The sequence below is a fragment of the Arachis hypogaea genome, chromosome 5 (genome assembly GCF_003086295.3).
Source record: "Arachis hypogaea cultivar Tifrunner chromosome 5, arahy.Tifrunner.gnm2.J5K5, whole genome shotgun sequence".
In the NCBI taxonomy this organism is placed as follows: Eukaryota; Viridiplantae; Streptophyta; class Magnoliopsida; order Fabales; family Fabaceae; genus Arachis; species Arachis hypogaea.
The window spans coordinates 30,515,508-30,537,038 of record NC_092040.1 but is presented as its reverse complement, the minus strand read 5'-3'; the positions used below and the strand labels follow the sequence as shown (position 1 = coordinate 30,537,038).

Sequence of the window (21,531 nt, the reverse complement as noted above, 5' to 3'; positions counted from 1 at the left end):
CTCTGTCTCACATTATGAATGTGTAAAAAAATCTGCACTAAATGTTTGAATCTAAATGTCCCCCTTTCTCTGACATTATGCTCTCTATTTTTTGTTGGAAGTTCTTGATCGGTTTATTCTTCAATTCACATGTATATCGATCTTTAGTTATTTTTTATTTATTTTTAAATTCAAGTTTGATTATTTGTTTTTGCTTGATCAGGTAGCTTCAATTATATGGTTTCCATTTTTTTTTATCATGATCATGATAGTTGTTGTTAGAGTTTGACTGGAGATTGTTCATTTATCATATTTTTTTACATTAAATTTCGTTTTGTATTTTTTTTATTATTTTCTCTTGTTGTGATTGAAATTTTGTGTTTGGTCAGGTAATTTCTTTGATTCATGTCATGAAAATTCGACTTGATTGTCGAAGATCTAACATAACCCTCCTCCTTTATCCAAGCTTTGGACCGGCTATGTACACAAGTGTAATATAGGATCCAAGTAGGTTGGTTAAAATGACGGAGTGCATCTGGTTGTAGTAGCACCTATGGTAAAAAAATGGTAAAATCGCGTCTCACGTGGATTGGACATGTGAGAAGAAAACCGACAGAACACCCAGTTAATAGGATGGATGAGATAGAAGATGGATAACGGATGAAAAATAAAAGACCATCTATCAGGTGGTCAAACGATATCTACATATTGGTGGGACAAGTCTTTGTTATTATTGTTATTGGTAAGGTTATTTCTGTTTTGTTTTAGATCTTTTTGAGAGAAGATAAGAAAATAAAAGGTGGTTTTGATTTATCTAAAACTAATGTTGCTGTCATTCTGTTTTTTTTTCTTCCGATGAATGCATACATGTAGAAAAAATTGTGTTGTGTTGGGTTGATTTTTTATTGAAATCTAATTAACTGATTATTTATTTTAGTGGATCATATTTTTTCTTAAGTTTGTCACTACTAGAAAATGGCTTAATAAAGACAGATTTACAGACAGATTTGGTTTATATTACAGACGGATTTTTAGTTACCGACGGAATTACTGACGGATTTTGTCCCTTTGTAAAAGCCTCGTCGGAAATTAGTTACCGACGGATTTTTTTCTGTCGGAAAATTACCGACGGATTTTTACTAGTTACCGACGGATTTTCCCTCTGTAAATTTTCCCTCCATTTCCTGAAGAAGACGATCTTTCCGACGGATTTTCAGACGGATTTTCCGTCTGTAATTACAGAGAGATTTTTCGACAGATTTTCCGTCGGTAATTACAGACAAATTTTCCGACGAATTTTTCCTCGGTAATCATAGACGGATTTTTCGACAGATTTTCTGTCTGTAATTTTTTTTTAGATTACAGACAGAAAATCTGTCTGTAAATCTGTCAGTAAGATAAAATGAAATTTTTTTTAGATTTTTCATTGTAAAACAAACCTGTTTTATACAAAATAATATAAATTTAATAATTACAATTTTTTATCTAATTAGTATTCAAATATTTATAATATTACAAAAAATAAACAAATTCATCATATTATAAAGCTAAAAGAAAAGTATTATAAACAAGCAAGTCAATATAATTCAAAACATAAACAAAGTGTATTATCAACTATAATCCTCAGTATATTGTTCAACCATACTAAATTTATCAACTATAGTCCTCAGTGTCATCTTCATCCCCATCATCATCATAGTCTTCATCCGAAGAGATTGAAGGTGGCGGCGGTGGCGGTGGCGGTGGAGCAGTAGTGGAACTACTTGACGCTCTAACCTTCTTGTAATAGCTAACATAAGCCTCATTCCATCTCTTCTGTTTCAGCTTTTCCTTCTTGGCCTTTCCAATTGCCCGTTCTAACTTTTCTAACTTCTTTTGAGTCTTTTCCAAAGGAGCCAAGCGTGTATCTAACAACTTACTAATACGCTCATCTGTCTGTTGAGTAACACGTTGAAAAAGCTCTTCATTGAGATTATGAATCTGTTCTCGCAAATCAGGAACAAAATTTTGATTTGTAGATGCTCTTCCAGATACAGAGTTGGCAGAAGTGGTTCTAGACTTAATAGAGCTAGAAAAGAATGCTCCTTTTCCGTAAACTCGATTCTTCTTTTGCCCACCACACACTTCCTCCCAAATCAAGTCTTCATCAATTGGTGGTAGCTCCATTCCTTGTGCTTGAGCCTCAACATGTTGGGCCTGAACTTCTGCTAACTTTTTTATAAACTTCTCCTGTTGCAGAATGATTATTAGCAATGCTATTTAATTTGCATACTATATCAAGTTATGAAAATATTTATTAGGGAATCAAGATGGAATGGAACAGATGCAATCGGAGTTTATCTTACACCTATGATGTCACAAGCACTGTACCATATCACAAGTATCTTATTAACAAAGACTATAAAGTTTTGATTTACAGGTAAAATATATATTTACACAGTTATACATCGTACACATTGTTTATAGCTCTAATTAATTATTAAATTCACATCACCATGTGGAGTATACAGTGGAGATCATGATGCAGTTATTCCATATTTGGGTACAATGACATGGATAAAATCTCTGAATTTGTCGCTCAAACGAGACTGGTTACCGTGGTATGTAGGTGGACAAGTAGGAGGGTAAGTACACTTGATTATATTTACATCCTCTGCTAATTAACAAGTATATAAAAACATAAACATAAACTAACATGTATTTCTGTAGATATACATTGCAGTATACACAGGGGAATTATAACCTAGTGTATGCAACTGTGAAGGCAAGATAAAGCATTTAATTATATTTGACACACTGATTTAATTTCTTATGGAGAAATTAAAATAAATAATGTATTATAATATTATTAAACATACAGAAGATTTTCACAGTTCAAATCATCAAATGCATGGCAGAACAAAAATCAATTATAACAAATAATGTTTCTTTGCTCAGATCTGGAAGAAATTAGAGTTTCATTTTGCTTGAAATGTTAAAAAACAAAGGTACTATAACTCTGGTTTTTGGATGTAATTCTGTTATAAAAACAAAATTAAAAAACACAACTACTACTACTAATAATAATAAGTAACAGAGAAGAAACTAAATAGTAGTAGTGAAAAATCTATCTACTTAATATTTATACTATATCTCACATGAGTGTCTTGAGAGCGTTTGTCCACCCATTTAGACTTGTCACTTTTAAGTGTGTGGGTTTCCTTGAAGACTTCCTCATGAGTTGGTGTACGGTCTAACTGCTTCTTCTATTTCACATAAACACAGAATAAAAAATTTTTATATAAATAAATGTCTATTAAATAAGATCTAAAGCCACTTAAATTATGTTACCATCCTCTCTATAGTTGAGCTCAGTGGAATAGAACCACCGCAATGGACAGAACCACCTAAGAGTGACGCTCGATTCTCCCTCGCTTTTTTCCTTATATTTTTCCATTTCTCATCCGTTTCCCAGTACTTTTCCAACAACTTTTTGTAAGCAGGAATTAGCCATTCGTGGGTTGTATCCACACCCTCACGGATATCCGACATCATTTGGCTAAATCGCTTACTTGCCCTATATTTGAAAGCCTTCCAAAAAAACTCCTCATCATCGTCATCAATAAGAAAATGGCTCTGCACATAAAAAAGATACTATAATATAAGATAAGACAAGAAAATAACACAGTATTAAGCTCTTTTTGGATACAAGAAAATAACTCCAGTTCATGATTCATTGTTACCTCTTTTTGGATCCTGTATGTTCCTATTTTAATTATGTAAGGAATTTATTCGAAAAATAAATAGAGAGTATATAACTATATATCATGAATTATGGTATATCAACATGATTATTCAGAACTGATTGAAACAGGTAAACAAAACTTAGTAATTTATATACAGGACATTTATAAAGCTAAGTGAAACACGATAGTTGAGAGTGCACACAACCTTCCCACAAAGGCTTTTGAGCTGCCTCAAGAAGATCAAAAAAGTTTTTAGCCTCTACATGAGGATCCTCTGGACCAGCAGAATCGAAAACCATTTCATGATACCTTCTGGAGTTGTCTTCCCAGCTAATGTCATACATATCACATTCTTCCACATTTGCACCACTTCCTGAACCACCTTCCCCACAATTATTGAATCCCATCTGATTAATCCCTATGTCATCAATCTCTCCATGTTCTGTCCAAATTCAATAATTTGGCATAAACCCCTTTTCCCACAAATGCATCTTAATAATGTTCAGCTCTTTATAGTTTGTGCATCTACACTTAACGCATGGGCATCTACACTTTCCTTCCGACTTCACAACATCTAACTTACTAATCGTTTCTATAAAATCCTCAACCTTGTCATAAAACTCAGGTTTAATACCCCCTCTTGTTGGATTCAACCTATCATACATCCACACTCGATGGTGCCAAGACATATCTTACGAATTCGATGTTTTTAGTACCTATAAATTATCCAACACAAGTAACATTTCATCTCTCATAAGCAATAACCTAGAAATATTTAACCATATCAATGTTTTCAATGCAATACAAGCAACAACACAACATAAGCAATATTTCTTTTATCATACAATATCCTAGAAATCAATGAAGTTTACAATACAAAAATTGCACTAACCTGAAATTCAAGCAAAAAGTTGAAGAGATTGGACCAAAAATTTCTGAGCGAACACACAAATTAATCTTCTAACAATTAACTACTGTGCAATAAGAGAGAGAGAGAGAGAGTTAGGAAATTGCTATGGGAACATGAACAGTTCATCAGCTAACATGATTTTAATAATTAAAGAAGTGATTGTAACGTTTATTATTTGTTAGACATGTAATGAACCGTATCCAAACTCCTAGGTAGGTTAACATGTTCAATAATAAGCTCAACAACATGAAGCTAGTGATATATGGTTTCCTTAGTATGAGAGTTAAAAAATTAACCAACTATATATATCACCAGAAAATTCCAAATGATTAAGCAATTTGCGGAATTAATTTTTTTTTTATTTCTTCATTGGTATGATAATCTTTTTTTTTTATTCCAGAATATAACTGGAATAGCACTACTACACTAGCAAGAAGATTTTTATGTTTAGGACTTATTATTAAGAAGTATTATTTTTTGGTTTCCCTAACATGAATTTAATTTTTATACCCTCACAGCAGAGTAAAAACTTGAAAGAATTTTACACGAATAATCAATCGTCTATTGACACATCAGCAAAAATAATTAATTTTAAAATTTATTATTTAAAAGTTTATTTAAACATGAGTTTGCTTAAATTATAATATAACAAATTTTATACTATTAAATATATTAAACTTAAAATCTTAAATATATTTAAAACTTATATTTTTAAAATTTTATTCATGACTTACCTTATTTATAATCAGATTAAAACTCTTATATTTTTATGAATAAATATTTTTTTATTTTTAATAATTTATTTAAAATACAAATTATCTTTCTATAATTCAAAAATTTCTAATCATTCCTTATTCATTCAAGTAATTAGTTTAAGTAGTCTCTATTAGTAGTCTCAAAAATCCCTATAAATAATGACATGCTAACGTGTTAGAAACCAACTAGATCAATAACAAAAATCAATTAGATTAATTACTTAAATAATTAAAAATTTTTAAATTATGAAAAGACGCTATATTCTTTAAAAAAATGTCAAGAATTGAAAAGAAAAGTTACTCTTTTAATTTATTTTAATATATTATATTTGATGGTCACAGGACAAAGCTGAAACAAACAGAATCAGATTGTGAGTTCCTGAAGAAGTGCTACGAAAGTCTAACAGAAGAGAATAAGAGGCTCCAAAACGAGCTTCAAGAACTCAAATCAATGCAAACAACAACACCCTTTTCCATGCAAATTCCACCAACAACTCTTACTATATGCCCTTCTTGTGAGACAATTTCTTATTGCTGTCCCAAATTTTGTGAGACAATCCATAAGAGTCATGAACATAATAATACTATATGACTACCATTTAGCTGCAATCACATTCCGAAACCATTTAAAAGGTATAATTAAAATGAGACCACAAGCTAGGTGTTTAATTTCCAAAATTTTCAACCATGGAACTGGAGACATAGGGAGTAGGAACATACTGCTTTATTATATGCAATCGATGCTTCTTCAGTTGCCTCAACAAGATATTTCCTGAGATAAAAAAATGGATAAAAGATAGTTGATTAATACTATATCAAGAACTGCTTATGAACTTACAGAGGTCATCAGTTGTACCTTATCTTATGAAGTGCGGGTATAGAGTCCTTTGTATAAGTTTCAAGCAGGAGAATATGTTCCAGAACCCTGATATGCAATGGCAAATATATCTTTTATTAAACAAACAACTTTCTACCAATAATAAAAATAATAAAGTCAAATTTACTCTGGAAAACCTCTCCAGTTTCACTTAATTTTCACTAAGACCGGTATCAATTAAACATTTCTAATCAAGCTCGTATACTGTACAAATGTTTTTCATCAAGTACTTTTAGATTAAAAATAGTGGTGTGAAAACTCTGGTTCTAGTGCAGAGTTTTAATACAAGATGGTGTGAAGCCAACTACAATAACTTCAAAACAGAATGAGTGCAAACTTACAACAATGAATTTTTCAGTATTTTCTGGCTTCTTTGCAATCCCAATTGCAGTAGCTAATAATTTTCCAACAATGTTTTGTTATAGTTTATAAGAATTCTGAGATGGTAAATAATCAAGTTAAATAAGAAATCAAGTATATCTATGTGCAGATTTATTTTAACTATCAAGCTAAATATATATATGCTAACATGTGAAGAACAAAAGGCATCTTAAGATTCGAATTTTGTGGGAAACTACCAACAATATATATATGCTAATCATGATAATACAACCTACCAAACCATGAGATAATAGCGCCATGATTGAGTGGGATAAATAAGCAGTTAGCTGAGGCTAAAAACATGTTATTTTGCATTTACTTTCAAGAAGTCATTCTCTTAAATCAAAGCCAACATAGGTTGTTAAGGTCATAATTTGGTTTACTAAATGGGTTCTATAAAGGAATTGATTTCATTTTTGAAAAGAAGTTTGTATTTCAGAATCCTAAGAGTAGACTAAATTAATGAAAATCCCCAACACATGCTCACAAATTCCCTAAGACAAAGAGATTATAAATATTACCAGATTTTGGTGAAGATGGTGGAGATGCTAAAAGTGCAGTTGAAGATCCAGCACGAACAGCAGAATACAAGACGGATAACACCGTTGTTAGCATGCCAAGAACAAGGGTGCCTGTGCTGACAGCTCTGGACTTGTTGAGACCATTGCATTCATAGTCATGAGGTTCACTAGAAAGACCAGTGTAGCACACATAGGCACAGTAAAGGGAAATCACAGATTTATTTTAATGTAGCAAACTAAATATTAAGCTTGTGAATAATCTATCAGGATTTGATTTTCATTATCTAGAATGACATTTTCATTTCATTTCAAAATTTGAGTGTAAATATGTATATACATTTTTGTTAAGAAAAAAAAAAGAACAAAGCTACCATCCAGTATCTTAGTAACATGGAGATAGCAGTGCAAATGAATCCAAGGATAAATGAGACTGACTAGGGGAGGAGGACTAAGTGATGAAGCACAATAGCACATATAACATCATCCCATCATAAGATTAACGGCACACATTTAATAAACTTGCTACAAACATCACATATCGACCATGAATATTTCCATTATGCATTGCCATTTATATTTTTTATCTGATCCAGAAGTTTATAGACACATTCACACACACACAAAGTGATAGAGTGTACGTGGTATCAATCAACAATTGACTATATTGTAAAACAGAAATTACACCATTCAATAACTTTTGGTAGAAATTGGTTTTGATTAAACCCAACTACTGTGTCAATTGTTGATGAGAAATTGCAAATTTTTGAAAATTAAACAGTCAGTATGAAATTAGCATTTTAGTGGAATATCACAAATGTCAAATTTTATCAGCAGTATACATGCCTTAATTTATTCAATAAAGATGATTGGCTTTACAAGAGTGTAGAGTATTTTCACACCAGTAATAAGAAAGGTTGATTTACACTTTTTGAACCCGTTAGAACTCTTCATCCTATACTCTTATTCAAATGAGGTAGTTGATATGAACTTGCAACATGAATTTTAGATATAGGCAGATGATGAAGCGTCAGCAATTTCCAATTTTGCAAGAAACAATAACTTAACTTACCATTAATAAAAACGGCATGAGGTGGATGCTCCATCAAACTGCTACCTAAAGGATTGAACTAATTTCAGTACCATACCAAAACAAACACTATCTTCGATATGAGGTCACTACTAAACTTTTGATCAAGATTTTTAAAGTTTAATTTCCGTAATATATAGGATGTGACAAGAACGAATTTAATCACGTACCTTGGATTCAGCTCCAACCCAGCTCAGAAAAACTCCAGGTTCTGTTTGTTCAATGGACCTTCACAGAAAACCACTGTGTAGTTAGGAGAGCAAGTATGTTTTCTTATGAGAAAGCACATAACAAGATAGAAAAATATTTCAGAGGCTTTTCATCAAACAGCTTACATGCATCATTCGAAATGCTTTGATTAAATAAAAAATTCATCACAGCAACCAAATAAATCACAAAATTAAAAGCAAACCCTAGCTTAATCCCAAATCGTAAATGAAATCAAGCATCAATTAAACTAACTGGAAGAAAATACAGTCACCATCGATGTTGGGTTTGAAGAGAAGAAAAAGTCACTGAAGGAGGATTAAAATTTATACTCATAAAAGTAGAGTTAGGTTTACCGAGAGTGATGATTGACAACGACGACGAGAGTGATGGAAGTCCCAAAGGTGTTGATGATGGAAGAATGCGGTCGATGATTGTGGTTATGGAACAGCGGTGATGGAAGAATGTGGCACTGAGGAGGTGAAGCTGCTTGTGAAACTGTGGAGTGTGAATGGAGTCTGAAGCTGCTTGCGTAACTGTGGAGCTCGAAGGTATAGAAGCAACGTTTAGGTTTAAGTCAGTATTACCGACGGAAGTTTTTAAATTACAGACGGATTTTTCCGTCTGTAATAATTTAACAAAACGCACCGTTTTGTCTATTTAATTACAGACGGAAAATCCGTCTGTAACCATTTCCCACGAAAAAAATTAATTTTTCTGATAGAATTATCGACGGATTTTTTTTTCTGTCTGTAATTTATGCTAATTCAATTTTTTATTTTCCGACAAAAAAATCCTTCTGAAATTCCGTCTGTATTTCCGTAGGATAAAATCCGTCGGAAATATCCGTCTGTAATAACTAGTTTTCTAGTAATGTGTATTTAGTGGACCATATTATTAAAATCTGAGTAACAGATTATTCATTTTAATGATACAGCAAATCTGATTAACTGATTATACAAGATTGAAAAATTGAGAAGCATGGCTTTTATGGCTTTTATTACATGACTGAAATTACTGCATTTCTCTTGTTATGCTTCAATTAGTAGCTTTCTTAAGTAATACAAGAATTTGTAATTGTCATTGAGTACATATATATATATATATATATATATATATATATATATATATATATATATATATATATATATATATATATAAAATAAGTTTTAGTTTAATTTATAAAAAAAAGAACCATTATATTTTAATATATATAATGAGTTTTGTGTTAATTTTTTTACATAATAGTAATTAATTTATTAATTGTTATTTTTTTATTTTTAGATTTGAATCTTGAAACCTTTAATGATGATAAAGATGTGAAAAGTAATTAAGAATAAGAATTAAAGATTTTTTTATATTTCAATGACTCTGTATCTAAAATGAATAACGCATACGCAAATAGATAAATATGTTACAAATTATATATTTTTGTAAATATTATATTTAAATCATTCAAATAAAAAAATCCAAGACAAATGAATAATTATCGACTTTTATCAAAAGAAAAATAAAGTGTATTTATAATTATTTTGATGGTAATTTATTTTATTCCTACATAAAAGTGGGAGTGTAGAATCCTTTAAACGTGTACATTGGATCCACCGGTTAAATTAAATAAGAGTTGTCCTAATTTAGACTTAGACTTAAATATTTATCAGGTTTATTTTTAGAGTCGAACCTAACTTTAGCTGAATAAAATTTTATTACATTTGGGTCATAACTATATCAAATCCAAATAGAATGAAAATCAGGTCTAAAGTAATTATAATTTGTAAAGAAGATAAAAGCTTATTAGTTAGTTGTTATTAAGATTTTGGTACTTGAATCTCTCTATGAATTCTAATTTTATGTATCTTGTATCCTCTTTTTAATTTTATAATTTTTATTGAAAATAAGTAAATCAATTTATAATTATATTACCTAATTTTGGTTAAAAAACACAATTTCAAGAAAAAATATACCTTTTTAAATGCTAGCATTTGAGAACTTCTAAATCTCCAACCATAATTATTTATGATGTGATAAAATTTACTTAGAATAAAAAATAAAAAAAGTTTAGGAGGCCAGCAGTTTTGTTGAATTTTGACCAGCATGTAACCAGCAGAGAAAAGTGAGTCATTAGATGAAATCTCATACCAATTTCACACCATTAAATCATTATTGATGACTATTTATTGGTTACCAATCACAAAAATTACTGGCCTAGCATTGCTAAAAAATAAAATAAAAGTGGCTCAAGTGTGACTATTGAAATGCTAGTCTTATGTAATAATAATACGATGGAATCCATATTCCATACACATACACAAATTATTAAGCCATGAGTAGGAAGCAAATACAAGTCTTCTCCTCATGCACCACATTTTATATATTATAACATCAAATAGATCGATCTGAAACGATACCATAAAGAACAACAACACCATCATTAATTTATTATTAATTGTTGATTAATAATAATTCGATCCATGCACACACAATGGAATAATGGCATTATTGAAGCAGGTTAAGAAGCTGCTTGTTGAATAATGTATTGATCGACCTCGAGGAAGTTCTTGACGGCAAAGTCCTTGACGGCGGATGGATCGGGAATCTCATGGCAGGTCTTTTCATACTCAGCCGTCCATTTAACCTCGCAGCCGTTGTCGGCGGTTGTGACGGCAATGTGTCCCTTGAACTTCTTGTAGTACTCTAAGAGGTCACCTTCGATCACCGCATAGCTCACTGTCTTCTTCTCATCATCCGCAGCTTCTATCCTCTCTTTTGATGATTTCACCAATGATGACCCTGCACCACCATCATATATACTAAGAGTGTGTTTGGAAAGCTTGTGATTCTTTTCTAGATTTTGATGGTAAAAAATTATGCAAATTTCTAATTCTATTTTCATGAATTGTGATATCATCAAAATTATCCTCGTTGAAAATTTAAAATACCAAAATTAATCCACTAATTATCTTCTTCATTCAACACAACAACACCATTATTACGTACCCTCATCATTATTTCCAGCACCACTCTCATTATCATCAATCATGGTTAGTTGTAGGAAGTTTTGCCTTATATAGATTTGTATTGACAAATAATACAACTAACACAGCGAAGATGGCAATCGTAGTTTTTGAAAAGGAAAAGACTGAATGGTGGTGGTTGAAGGTAGTGTTAGTGGGTAGGAAAATCACCTTTGAAGGCTAGGGATTGAGGGTAGTTTTTAAGGAAAATCACCATGTGGGCAATTTTGACTTAAAATCTCCTTTATGGTGGGATCTAATATAAAACAAAAAAACAAATAGGCACTAATGGTCAATTTTGTCACTTTATTTTATTCAATTTTTTAAGTTTATGTGAATTATTATAGTAACTCAAAAAATTAATTATAGGGTACTATATAATATTCTTATGACGCATGTGATTGAGAAATTGTCACATACCCTTTTATAACAATGAATCTTAAATTATTGATTATATTAAAAGTACCAATAATTTTAATTATGTCTTTATATTTTTTTAATTGAGTCTCTGCACTAATTTTTTTTTAATTAAGTCCCTCTTAATAGTAATTGACATAATTTTATAGGAATCCAACTAAAAAAAATTAGTACAGGGATCCAAATAAAAAAAAATATACGGATCCAATTGAAAAAAAATTTAGTGTAAAGACTCAATTAAGGAACCTAATTAAAAATTTTGCGAAACTATAGGGACCAAAAGAGTAATTAAACTTATTATAAATTATACATACTAGTTGTGAGGGGGTAAAAACTATTCAAGATAAATTTAGCTCAAGTATATTTGATTTATTTTTTTTTAATGGAAGACAAAAAATAAAGGAGAAGAAAATAATCCCTATATATTTTCCCTTAGTTTTAATTGGTGGTAGAAAATAATCCCTTAGTTTTGTTAAATAATTATTACCTTCACCATAAGTGATATGGCGGACAGAACCAGCAGCCTTGCCATCACCCTCAAGAACCTCAATGCTTTTGTAATCATGTGGAAAAGCCTTAGGGAATATTTCTGTGGACTCCCTAATTGTTTTCCAGAACTTATCTGCACTTGACTTCAGTTCAATGTCTACCTCAAGCTTTCCACGAGTAGCCATAGTAAAATATTATGTAGTTAGCTAGAAGATATGTTATGAGATCATAGGTATATGCATGTATATTATATAGTGGAACAACAGTATATGATTATGTTTTTTTTACAATGGCTTTAAATTCATTAGGAAATGTAGCTCAACGACCACCTTATCTTATCACATCAAGTTAATGGCATTCACGTGCTAGCTAGCTCGCTATTAGAGAAACTTGGGACCCAATCACTAAATTTTCTGAATTCAGACATTTATGAAAGCATGTCATTTCCATTTATGGGGGATTCAGAACTAGTGGACTGATTAGTGTGGTTTGTTAAACATGATCAATATCATTGATGCGGTTGTCCAACCCAAGAAAGAATCTGCTGTTTTTTTTTCTCATACATACACTGACTCACTCACACACTCAATATATGGTTCTTCAATCACCCCCAACTTGGGATCGAACAAAATAAATAAGAGAGTATACTTTTTTGGATATACGACTCACACACACACGTACGCACAGACACCCTAACATATTTTACTAAAAGTTCTTCACCACTGTTTCCACTGATATTTGAATCCGGATATGTAGTTTATGAGTATCCAAAAAATACTCTTCTGGTCATCAGTATCCAAAACTATCTAGAAAGCCCAATATTCTTGATGTATGTAAGCCCAAATCCCTAGGCCTAAATGTTTTCAGCTTATGTTTCTAACGAATGTTTAAGGAGCATCTGCAGCCTCCAACCACACCTGAGTTCAAGTCCTATGGGAAAAAAAATAAATTCAAAAATAAACCATTGTAGTGTATGTGAGTGTGTTATGTGGGTGTGTGGTGCATGAATAATGTCTAAGATTAGAGGCGGTCTAATCTACTTGACTAAAAAAAAAAAAAACATCTGCAGCTGAGGCTTGGGACGGGTGGAGGATTTGTATGCCTCTCATCAAGCAGCACCCAGGATCAATTTCCAGCAATAGCTGGATATAGTATGTGAGTGTGCATGTCCGAAAAAAAAAGGCTCATCTGCAAATGGCCTAGAACAACCTTAAATTTATGGATTGTGTAAGTATGAAGTATCAATATGGGAAAAAAAACATGGATTGCAATATTTAGTTATTTAGATATTTTGATTTAAAAAAATAAAATTTGGGTTATAATAATGAGTTTATTAGTCTATTTAAATAAGTGTTGAAAATTTGAATCTCATTATGCATGCAGCAACCAATTAACTAATGACAAATTTTTAAATAAAATTTCGATTCGCAAATGACTAATCTTTGACCTATTAAACTTGGGGTATACAGGAATATTGTGAAAAAAAAAAGGATATTCTTAACAAAATATACTTCATGGTAAATAAATAAAAGGATGTTGATTCTTGGGACCCCATAGTTGATGTCATGGATTATAATTAATCCTGAAGAAATTCTTCGTCAAAAGTTGATGATGATAGACTTTTAATACCAACATTGACGGTTGCACCATACAAGACAAAGATTAAGAAATAAGTATAAAGAGAGTTTTTGCAATAAATATAACAAATGAAAATGTCACCCCAACCGCTACCTATTTTAAATTAGTAAAACGGAAAAAAAACGGAAACAAAATGATGTTTGATGTAACATGGAGAATTGGAGGTGTAGTTTGAATTTCACCATCAAACTAAGCACCTCCCAATGCCATGACCCCCACCATTTCCCCAACCATAGGTGAGCAAGCCCTACCTACTTTTCTTCCTTTTCTTTTTTTCTTTTACCCAGCTTTCTCTTTACTTTAAAGCACATGCCATCTCATCTCTCTATCTTTCTCATTATGTTGTTGGAAGATATCTTGTTGAGTGTTCCTCTAATCTAACTTCACTTGCTCCGCAAGTACTCCATGGATTCTCATGCTACGGAAATAACTTTTATATGGGAATAACAGCTCTGTCACACACTACAACTATTCCAAAGTGATTTTTTACTTTAAGCTCTATTCAACAAACTCACCACTACTTTGAGGGTGTCAGGGTTAGTCAGATTTCAAATTTTCAATCCTCAAATAGAGAACAAAATAGATAGACCCAACCATGCCATTTGGTCTGGTTTCAGCCTGGAACAAGCGCCGTCGAAGCAAGTCCGAAGATCATACTGACCCTTGTATTTTTCTCTTCCTTTTTTCTTCTTCTCATGCTTTAATGGCTTGTATTGGGTGATGTTTGATTGTGGAACCAACTTGTAACATTTAGACAAAATCTATTCAGGGGTTTATAGACCTGCGGAGTGCTGGCAACTCGAAGAACAAGTGACACGGCCTGCGAAAAGACTGCATGGATCAGCTGTGTTCACTCTCAAGGAGATGGAAGAGGCAACATGTTCATTCAGTGATGACAATCTGCTAGGGAAAGGAGGATTCGGCAAAGTGTACCGCGGCATTTTACGGTCGGGAGAGGTAACAAGCTCTGGATATAAGTTTATTCTCCACAAGAATTCATCATGATTCTCAAAATTTTATAACATCAGTTGTATCTACCAGGAAGGAAAACACATGCTTATTTCAAAATAGCTCAAAATTTGAAATTTAGATACAAATATATACATACTAATACAACATCTTCCTTCAAAGGTCGTCGCAATCAAGAAGATGGCGCTGCCAGCAATTAAAGAAGCCGAGGGGGAACGTGAGTTCCGAGTTGAAGTGGACATCTTGAGCAGACTCGACCACCCAAATCTTGTTTCTTTGATAGGCTACTGTGCTGATGGAAAACATAGATTCCTAGTATATGAATACATGCATAATGGAAACCTGCAAGATCATTTGAATGGTATGTCATGCACCCCCAAATCCATACTCCTACCAAAATTTCTTTAATCAGGATTCAATTAATGCACGCCTAATTTTAGGAATTGGAGAACGAAAAATGGATTGGCCCCTAAGACTCAAAGTGGCACTAGGAGCTGCAAAAGGCCTTGCTTATCTCCACTCAAGTTCTGATGTTGGAATTCCCATTGTTCACAGAGATTTCAAATCAACCAATATTCTCTTAGATGCTAACTTTGATGCAAAGGTATAATACCAAATAAACTCCCATCATTGACTTGTAAGATTCCCTTTCTTATGCTAATATGTATAGAAAATAAAAATTCTACAACCTATTTGTAGATATCTGACTTTGGGCTTGCCAAGTTAATGCCAGAAGGTCAAGAGACACATGTCACGGCCAGAGTTCTTGGCACCTTTGGCTATTTTGATCCTGAGTATACATCGGTAAGCATTCATGCCAACAGAAAAGAAAAAGAAAGATTTTTCACTAGTTTCAACACCTTCAGATACTGTTTCTTTCAAATATTATGTCATTCAGTCTTGAAGTCAGATTTTACTATACTCTAATTCAACAAATCATTTGCAAGTATGCCTATATCATGCTATCAACTTCTCATTCAAACATCAAGATGCCAAAAATGCTGCAGAGCAGGATCATAACCCATTGTATTTGTTATAGCCACCATATTAAGAATCACTAACACAAACTGCCAGCAAATTCAACACTTGCTGATGCAGCAAAAATAAGCCTAACTTTAAAATTCTAGTCTGGACAGGATCAGTGCCTTAGTGGCTTTAGATGGATGCTTAACATTTATTAGGTTGTTAGTAAACAATCCAATGAATTTTATGTTATAATATGAGATAATGAAGAAGTAATTTGATTTTAACAACCATCAGCCATAGAAACAATTCTAGGGCATGCAGCATCATCTATATCTTACTTTGTTAGGTGAAGCAGTCAAGATATGAGAACCTGAAACACAGTAACATATAGTTCTCAAGCCTAGCCACCCACGGTCTAGTAATTCCAAGGAAATTTATATATTCAATAATAAAAAAAAGGCGTAGACACCAATAGATGCAAACTGCTGAAAAAACAACGCAGGTCGCCTGAAGGTGACATTTACAGAAACACAAGTGTTGATGTTTGAGAAAGGTCTCATGAAATGGCAAATCCTATGCCATTTCCCTCTCCTCCCCCTCTCACTAAAGAAAATTTATATTCATGTGGTTGCAACCTAGACGGGTACCCCTGAGTATACTTACCTCTCCTCAAAATGCTAGCTTGCAATTTTTAACCTTATTTCTTCCTGCATCTATTATCTTTAGACTGTTCACAAGTGGTTCTCAAACTAACATCCTTAATTTCTTTCAACATCAGACTGGGAAACTTACTCTGCAAAGTGATGTTTATGCTTTTGGTGTTGTTCTTCTGGAACTTTTGACTGGACGCCGAGCAGTTGATCTAAACCAAGGTCCCAATGATCAGAACCTTGTACTACAGGTAGGAAGTAGGAAATAAACACACATGGGACTATAATCATTAGAAATATCAAAGCAACACAACCCTGAATATCACCATTATGACATGTTTCTAGTTTGATTGTTTAAACCCTCTCTCTTTTACCATGAGAGATTATAGTTAACAAGTTCCAGAACTTTAGACTTACAATGAGACATTCATATGCAGGTGAGGCATATTCTGAATGATCGAAAGAAGCTGCGTAAGGTCATAGATCCAGAGATGGCCCGAAATTCTTACACTATTCAGTCTATAGTCATGTTTGCCAATCTGGCATCAAGATGCGTCCGAACTGATAGTAATGAGAGACCTTCAATGGCGGAATGTGTACAGGAACTCCTAATGATTATCTATACAAATTCAAAAGGTTTGGGAATGGTTATGCATAGTTTGAGATTGATCTAGAAAAAAAACGGTAAGACATGGAACTACGATGATTTCTTCTTGATAACAAATAAGAGCTCTCTATAAGAAGCTGTCCATCCACACGTAAAAACAAGGCAGAGCAACATGATTACATGACCAGGAGGCTTTGCACATTCTTGTACAGCATATAACTAATTTGGATGATCTGATAGGAGATAAGGAACTCAATTGGTTAATCCATGGTGGACGAAGCTGATGGAAGATTTTCATTTTTTCTTCTTTCTTTTCCGAAGTCATGAGTACCTAATGTTATTGTTTTGTTTTGGCACAGCTGGGATGGTTCAAGAAATTCCATATGCCATATTGTTCTAATGTTGAGATTGATTTATAGTTATAAACCCAAGACACATACCAGTGGTTTGATTATACTCATGAAAAATCCAGAGTTCCGATAATTTGTATTTTGTGTGCACCTAGTGTTCCTACATTATCTTATTTTTATCTAACCTGATATTTTATGTCAAACTGTTAGCTTAACAATTTTTTAATCAATTTTCTGTCAAACCATACAATAACCAATACTTTAGAGAACACTGATTAATATTTTTTTGAACCGGTAATGAAGTTTTAACATATTTTTCTCTAACTTTTCATAGTGGATAATTGGATATGCTCACATTTGCAGCTTGGAGCATTGACCTGTCAAAGGTCATCAATACTCTTTCTATATGATATTATATTGGAAATTTTACACAGCATTGAACTACAAACAATGCGACAATGCCATGAAAATATTTTTTATGAACAAGTCGATTTACTGTTGTACATTACCTTTGACACAAGCAACCTCTTTCCTACAGATAAGAGAAACAAACAAGGATGCCTGAATCACTCATTAATCTCCAATCTCCAGTTAAATTCACAAAATTATGTTGTTATCATTTCTGAAAGAAAAAATAATCACAAACATAAATATGAGACATAACCATCGCACATATTTGAGCATCCGATCATGTGGAAGCTAGACTTAAACATATGAGCTTTTAAACTATTAAAAAAAATGCCAAGTTGGAAACCTTACCTCAACAGTATTTTGCAGCATGTGTATACATCTGTCTAATATTTTACTCATCTGAACCAGAGAGATCTGTTTCTGAAGGCATATTCGACAGAGGAAGTTTCTTGCACATCAGGTGCTTTCGTCTCTGCAACATCAGCAGGACTAAAATACTATCTGTTTTTACAACTTTGTAATTTGCTTTTTCATACATGCTAAATGGAGCTTCGTCAATCATTCTGCAGTGCAAGTAAACCTCTCTTGAAGAACTCATCTGAGAAATTAGTTCCTCACTTGCCTTCAGCAGATGCCACCCAAGGCCCCTCCTGGAGAAGAAAAAAGGAGGGTTGGGGGGGGGGGGGGGGGGGGGGAGGAGGAAAAGGAAACAGACAGTTATATTCATGAAAATGAAGTTGCACAGACAATTCCTCATCTTGTGTTTATTAATTAAGAAGTGTGATGTCAAAGGAACCACAGCATAGCAAGTATATACTCGTGACAATGGTTAAGGTAAAAATAAATAAATAAACGTAAAAGAGAACATGACACTTCACGCAAGCAAAATATACTGGGAAAGGGGAGGATAAAATGAACTCAACTGTTATCACAAAGATCTTTTCATTAACCCAGTGCAGCTTACGGATTTGGTAAAATAGTTCATTGCAAAACATAACTTGAAAATAAACGGCAGATTGACAAACCCTTCTCCCGGACAAATTAAGTCTATTTAAATACTATTTCTAGACCCATGCCTTCCACAAAATGACCTGAATCAAATTTCTGCCTTGTTAAATATTAAGGTCTATTTCAATGAATTTCAACTTAACACTCATTTACTGAGTCGGCAAGCACTATGCAATGTACAATAAAACCAGTATGACAGTTATCAAATATATGGTCCACCCTATATCTGTCAAAACAACTGAAACCTTGCTATTCACTAGTCACTACACAGTTTTGAGCTTAACAAATAACGATAATGGTTCCTACCCAAAAATGTCCCAATATCGACACCATATTAACCACAAAGGCTCCAGTGGGAACAAAAATCTAATGCACTTTGAAATTACAGCAATCACTTCATGAAAAACACAACACTAACAACGCATATCAGGTGGACTGCATAACAGTAAGTACCCAGGTTGCTAGATAAAATTCAAAAACACTTGATAAATGTGGGCGTTGAAGATTATCAGCTACTTGTGTGATTTTGGAATTGCACTGACTATTAATGTAAAACAAAATCTGGAATTCCAAACTTCAAACCCTGACATGCTGCAAATAAGATTTTCTGCTACTTTTAGTCAACCAACCAGATATTGTTTTTTCTCAGTTAACAAAATCCATAGAACGTAGAAATTGATCTTAAGCCATAACAATGCATCATTGCATCATATGAAAAGTCAACTAGGTAATCCAGAACCTATAAATCAAATCTCAACCATCATGATACATGAAGCAAAGGTCAATTTACTTATTACTGATTAAGAAAGGCATTAACCAATCAAGTATCCAAGATAAGAATCTTAAACCCTTCACTTCACTACTCAATACCTCATTTCATTGCCTAATCGCCAAAAATTCAAGAGTATAAATTTTACAGCATCGACAATGCATTAAAATTGAACTCATGTTAATATATACCTCCGAAGCGACTTGTGAACCGCCATGTTACAGATATAAGGCGAGTTCCTCGGAGGAAGCGGCGAAGGCATGGAAGTATTGGCACCCCTCTGGTCAAAGCAAACCTCCACAGTTCCCGCGAATTTCACTTGTTGTTCTTGTTGTTCTCCCTGATTAGGAGCGTTTTCTCTGTAGAATCCAAGGAGTGTGGCCATGTGAGGCATGAGGGTTCTCCTCTCCAGAAGGTACTTCTTGATGAGGAACCTGAGCAGCCCAGCGTACCCCGGCGGCAGCATCATTGACTCGGCGAAGGATTCGGCGAGGAGAGCGACGGTGGTGTCAGTCTCGTCGGGGCGCATCACACGGACCCACATGGAGCCGGATTTGAGGTCCTCCGAGTAGACGAAGGATTCCAGGAAGCGGAGGCGGTCGAGCTCGTCGTTGGTGAGGAAGCGACCTGTGCGGAAGGGGTCGTCCAGGTACAGAGAGGAGATTGGCGGCGGTGGTGGTGGTGATGTTGTTGAGGAGTGAGAATGGGAAGGGGTGGAAGATGAGATTTTGAAGGATTGTGAAGGGTAAATGTGGAAATTTGGGAGTGAATATGCGAAATGACGCGTGTGGTGGTTGGGGAAGAAGAATCGGTGGTGGTGGTGGGTTTGGGGGTCTAAAGAGAGGGAGAGGGAGAGTGTTGCGGCCATGGTGGATGGTGGCGCTGTTATTGGTAATTGTGTGTGGGAAGTAAGTTAGCAGGTAGGTTGTGTGGAAGAGGAACAGAAGAGAAGCATGGCATTGAAGAGGGGTTGTGTGGGACCTGGAAGAAGAGAGAAAGGAGTAATTACTAATAACGATAGAGGATCGATTTCAATGGTCGTGGTCCCCAGCAATAAGAAGAAGAAGAAGAGAAAGAAGAAGATGCAAATATGGATAAGTAGCAGTTGCAGGAATGAAATGGGTGCCACTAATAATAGTTTAAGGTCCTCCTCACTCCTCACTTTGCCTCATTCATCACACCCTCTCCCACTCCCACGCAGCTTTTCAATTTTTTTTAATAGAAGAAAGGATTTTAATTCATAGAAATAGTCCAATGGTATCAAGATAAAAAGTCACTCAAACAAGATGAGAGAGAGAGCGCGTGGATGGAAACACAGGCAGGAGTAGAGTTAGAGAACATGATAAAGATCCAAAAATCTAGAACTGAGAAGAGTATTAACATTTGGAGCATCAGTCTTTGTCTACTTTTGTGGATAACCTGTCTAAAAACATATCGAAGAAAAAAATGTTTTTGTTGTTCAATTGGACGGCATACATAAATGACATATATTAGTCAGGTGCGGCTGACATGAATATGTCTCCAAATAGAGAAAATAATTATAACAACATAACTCATCAGCCACAATGCGAAGAAGTTTGTATTGACGCACGTCTAAATACAATAGTGGTCAGAAAAGAGTAGAAAAACTAATATCTACATAAAAATGGGTGGACAAAAAAAAATAGAAGTTCCTGTGGCAAAAGAGAATTTGAACTGACTACAGAGGAATTTAGTGAGAAGAACGACAAAACTTATTGATTTTAATTCTCTGAAGGATACGGTTGCAGAAAACTTGCCTCAAGTTATTCAAGGACGAGAA

General features: G+C 33.7%; 5 protein-coding genes across 10 annotated transcripts; 2 read left to right on the top strand and 3 right to left on the bottom strand.

Moving 5' to 3' along the window:
- Nucleotides 1-1,501: 1,501 nt before the first annotated feature.
- On the bottom strand, nt 1,502-9,021 carry LOC112801088 (uncharacterized). 2 transcript variants are annotated; one of them, XM_025843626.3, is made up of 9 exons: nt 8,799-9,021; nt 8,406-8,463; nt 8,218-8,262; nt 7,149-7,315; nt 6,226-6,294; nt 6,090-6,141; nt 3,310-3,594; nt 3,117-3,224; nt 1,502-2,208 (listed from the first exon to the last, which is right to left on the bottom strand). In XM_025843626.3, exons 4-9 carry the CDS (start codon nt 7,295-7,297, stop codon nt 1,633-1,635), a joined length of 1,239 nt encoding a protein of 412 aa, XP_025699411.1. In that variant the 5' UTR covers nt 7,298-7,315; nt 8,218-8,262; nt 8,406-8,463; nt 8,799-9,021; the 3' UTR covers nt 1,502-1,632. The 2 variants fall into 2 exon arrangements, with proteins under 2 accessions (XP_025699411.1, XP_025699412.1); XM_025843627.3 differs by having other exon boundaries at nt 7,149-7,273.
- LOC112801089 (putative serine carboxypeptidase-like 52) lies at nt 2,284-2,752 on the top strand. Its single transcript, XM_025843628.3, has 3 exons — nt 2,284-2,398; nt 2,490-2,603; nt 2,689-2,752. The coding sequence occupies exons 1-3, from the start codon at nt 2,289-2,291 to the stop codon at nt 2,750-2,752; spliced, it is 288 nt and encodes a 95-aa protein (XP_025699413.1). The 5' UTR covers nt 2,284-2,288.
- Nucleotides 9,022-10,686: 1,665 nt separating the features above from the next.
- On the bottom strand, nt 10,687-13,422 carry LOC112801087 (MLP-like protein 423). Its single transcript, XM_025843625.2, has 2 exons — nt 12,361-13,422; nt 10,687-11,232 (listed from the first exon to the last, which is right to left on the bottom strand). Exons 1-2 carry the CDS (start codon nt 12,545-12,547, stop codon nt 10,952-10,954), a joined length of 468 nt encoding a protein of 155 aa, XP_025699410.1. The 5' UTR covers nt 12,548-13,422; the 3' UTR covers nt 10,687-10,951.
- Nucleotides 13,423-14,160: 738 nt separating this feature from the next.
- Nucleotides 14,161-17,675, top strand: LOC112801084 (probable serine/threonine-protein kinase PBL28). 2 transcript variants are annotated; one of them, XM_025843621.3, is made up of 7 exons: nt 14,161-14,665; nt 14,770-14,957; nt 15,132-15,330; nt 15,410-15,573; nt 15,669-15,773; nt 16,714-16,836; nt 17,023-17,675. In XM_025843621.3, exons 1-7 carry the CDS (start codon nt 14,596-14,598, stop codon nt 17,257-17,259), a joined length of 1,086 nt encoding a protein of 361 aa, XP_025699406.1. In that variant the 5' UTR covers nt 14,161-14,595; the 3' UTR covers nt 17,260-17,675. The 2 variants fall into 2 exon arrangements, with proteins under 2 accessions (XP_025699406.1, XP_025699407.1); XM_025843622.3 differs by having other exon boundaries at nt 14,448-14,710.
- Nucleotides 14,979-21,191, bottom strand: LOC112801086 (GCN5-related N-acetyltransferase 5, chloroplastic). Of its 4 annotated transcripts, XR_011881968.1 has the most exons (5): nt 19,922-21,191; nt 18,302-18,603; nt 18,052-18,164; nt 16,728-16,797; nt 14,979-15,311 (listed from the first exon to the last, which is right to left on the bottom strand). XR_011881968.1 is itself a non-coding variant. In XM_025843623.3 (3 exons), exons 1-2 carry the CDS (start codon nt 20,596-20,598, stop codon nt 18,345-18,347), a joined length of 936 nt encoding a protein of 311 aa, XP_025699408.1. In that variant the 5' UTR covers nt 20,599-21,191; the 3' UTR covers nt 14,979-15,311; nt 18,302-18,344. The 4 variants fall into 4 exon arrangements, 1 of the variants encoding a protein (XP_025699408.1); XR_003201734.3 differs by lacking the exon at nt 16,728-16,797; XR_003201735.3 differs by lacking the exon at nt 16,728-16,797 and having other exon boundaries at nt 18,052-18,074.
- Between the last annotated feature and the right edge of the window lie 340 nt (nt 21,192-21,531).

What these genes read in the sequence shown, in the direction of transcription:
- LOC112801089 (XM_025843628.3), top strand. Translation starts at nt 2,289, where the DNA reads ATGGAATGGAACAGATGCAATCGGAGTTTATCTTACACCTATGATGTC. An exon ending in TATAAAGTTTTGATTTACAG is followed by an intron (nt 2,399 to 2,489) that starts GTAAAATATATA and finishes TGGAGTATACAG; the next exon opens with TGGAGATCATGATGCAGTTA. An exon ending in GTAGGTGGACAAGTAGGAGG is followed by an intron (nt 2,604 to 2,688) that starts GTAAGTACACTT and finishes GTATTTCTGTAG; the next exon opens with ATATACATTGCAGTATACAC.
- LOC112801088 (XM_025843626.3), bottom strand. Translation starts at nt 7,297, where the DNA reads ATGCAATGGTCTCAACAAGTCCAGAGCTGTCAGCACAGGCACCCTTGT. An exon ending in CGATTGCATATAATAAAGCA is followed by an intron (nt 3,595 to 6,089) that starts GTATGTTCCTAC and finishes TTTTATGTGCAG; the next exon opens with AGCCATTTTCTTATTGATGA. An exon ending in GCTCAACTATAGAGAGGATG is followed by an intron (nt 3,225 to 3,309) that starts GTAACATAATTT and finishes TATGTGAAATAG; the next exon opens with AAGAAGCAGTTAGACCGTAC.
- LOC112801087 (XM_025843625.2), bottom strand. Translation starts at nt 12,547, where the DNA reads ATGGCTACTCGTGGAAAGCTTGAGGTAGACATTGAACTGAAGTCAAGT. An exon ending in CCATATCACTTATGGTGAAG is followed by an intron (nt 11,233 to 12,360) that starts GTAATAATTATT and finishes ATGGTGGTGCAG; the next exon opens with GGTCATCATTGGTGAAATCA.
- LOC112801084 (XM_025843622.3), top strand. Translation starts at nt 14,596, where the DNA reads ATGCCATTTGGTCTGGTTTCAGCCTGGAACAAGCGCCGTCGAAGCAAG. An exon ending in TTCTCATGCTTTAATGGCTT is followed by an intron (nt 14,711 to 14,769) that starts GTATTGGGTGAT and finishes AAATCTATTCAG; the next exon opens with GGGTTTATAGACCTGCGGAG. An exon ending in GCATTTTACGGTCGGGAGAG is followed by an intron (nt 14,958 to 15,131) that starts GTAACAAGCTCT and finishes CTTCCTTCAAAG; the next exon opens with GTCGTCGCAATCAAGAAGAT.
- LOC112801086 (XM_025843623.3), bottom strand. Translation starts at nt 20,598, where the DNA reads ATGGCCGCAACACTCTCCCTCTCCCTCTCTTTAGACCCCCAAACCCAC. An exon ending in GTTCACAAGTCGCTTCGGAG is followed by an intron (nt 18,604 to 19,921) that starts GTATATATTAAC and finishes TTTCTTCTCCAG; the next exon opens with GAGGGGCCTTGGGTGGCATC.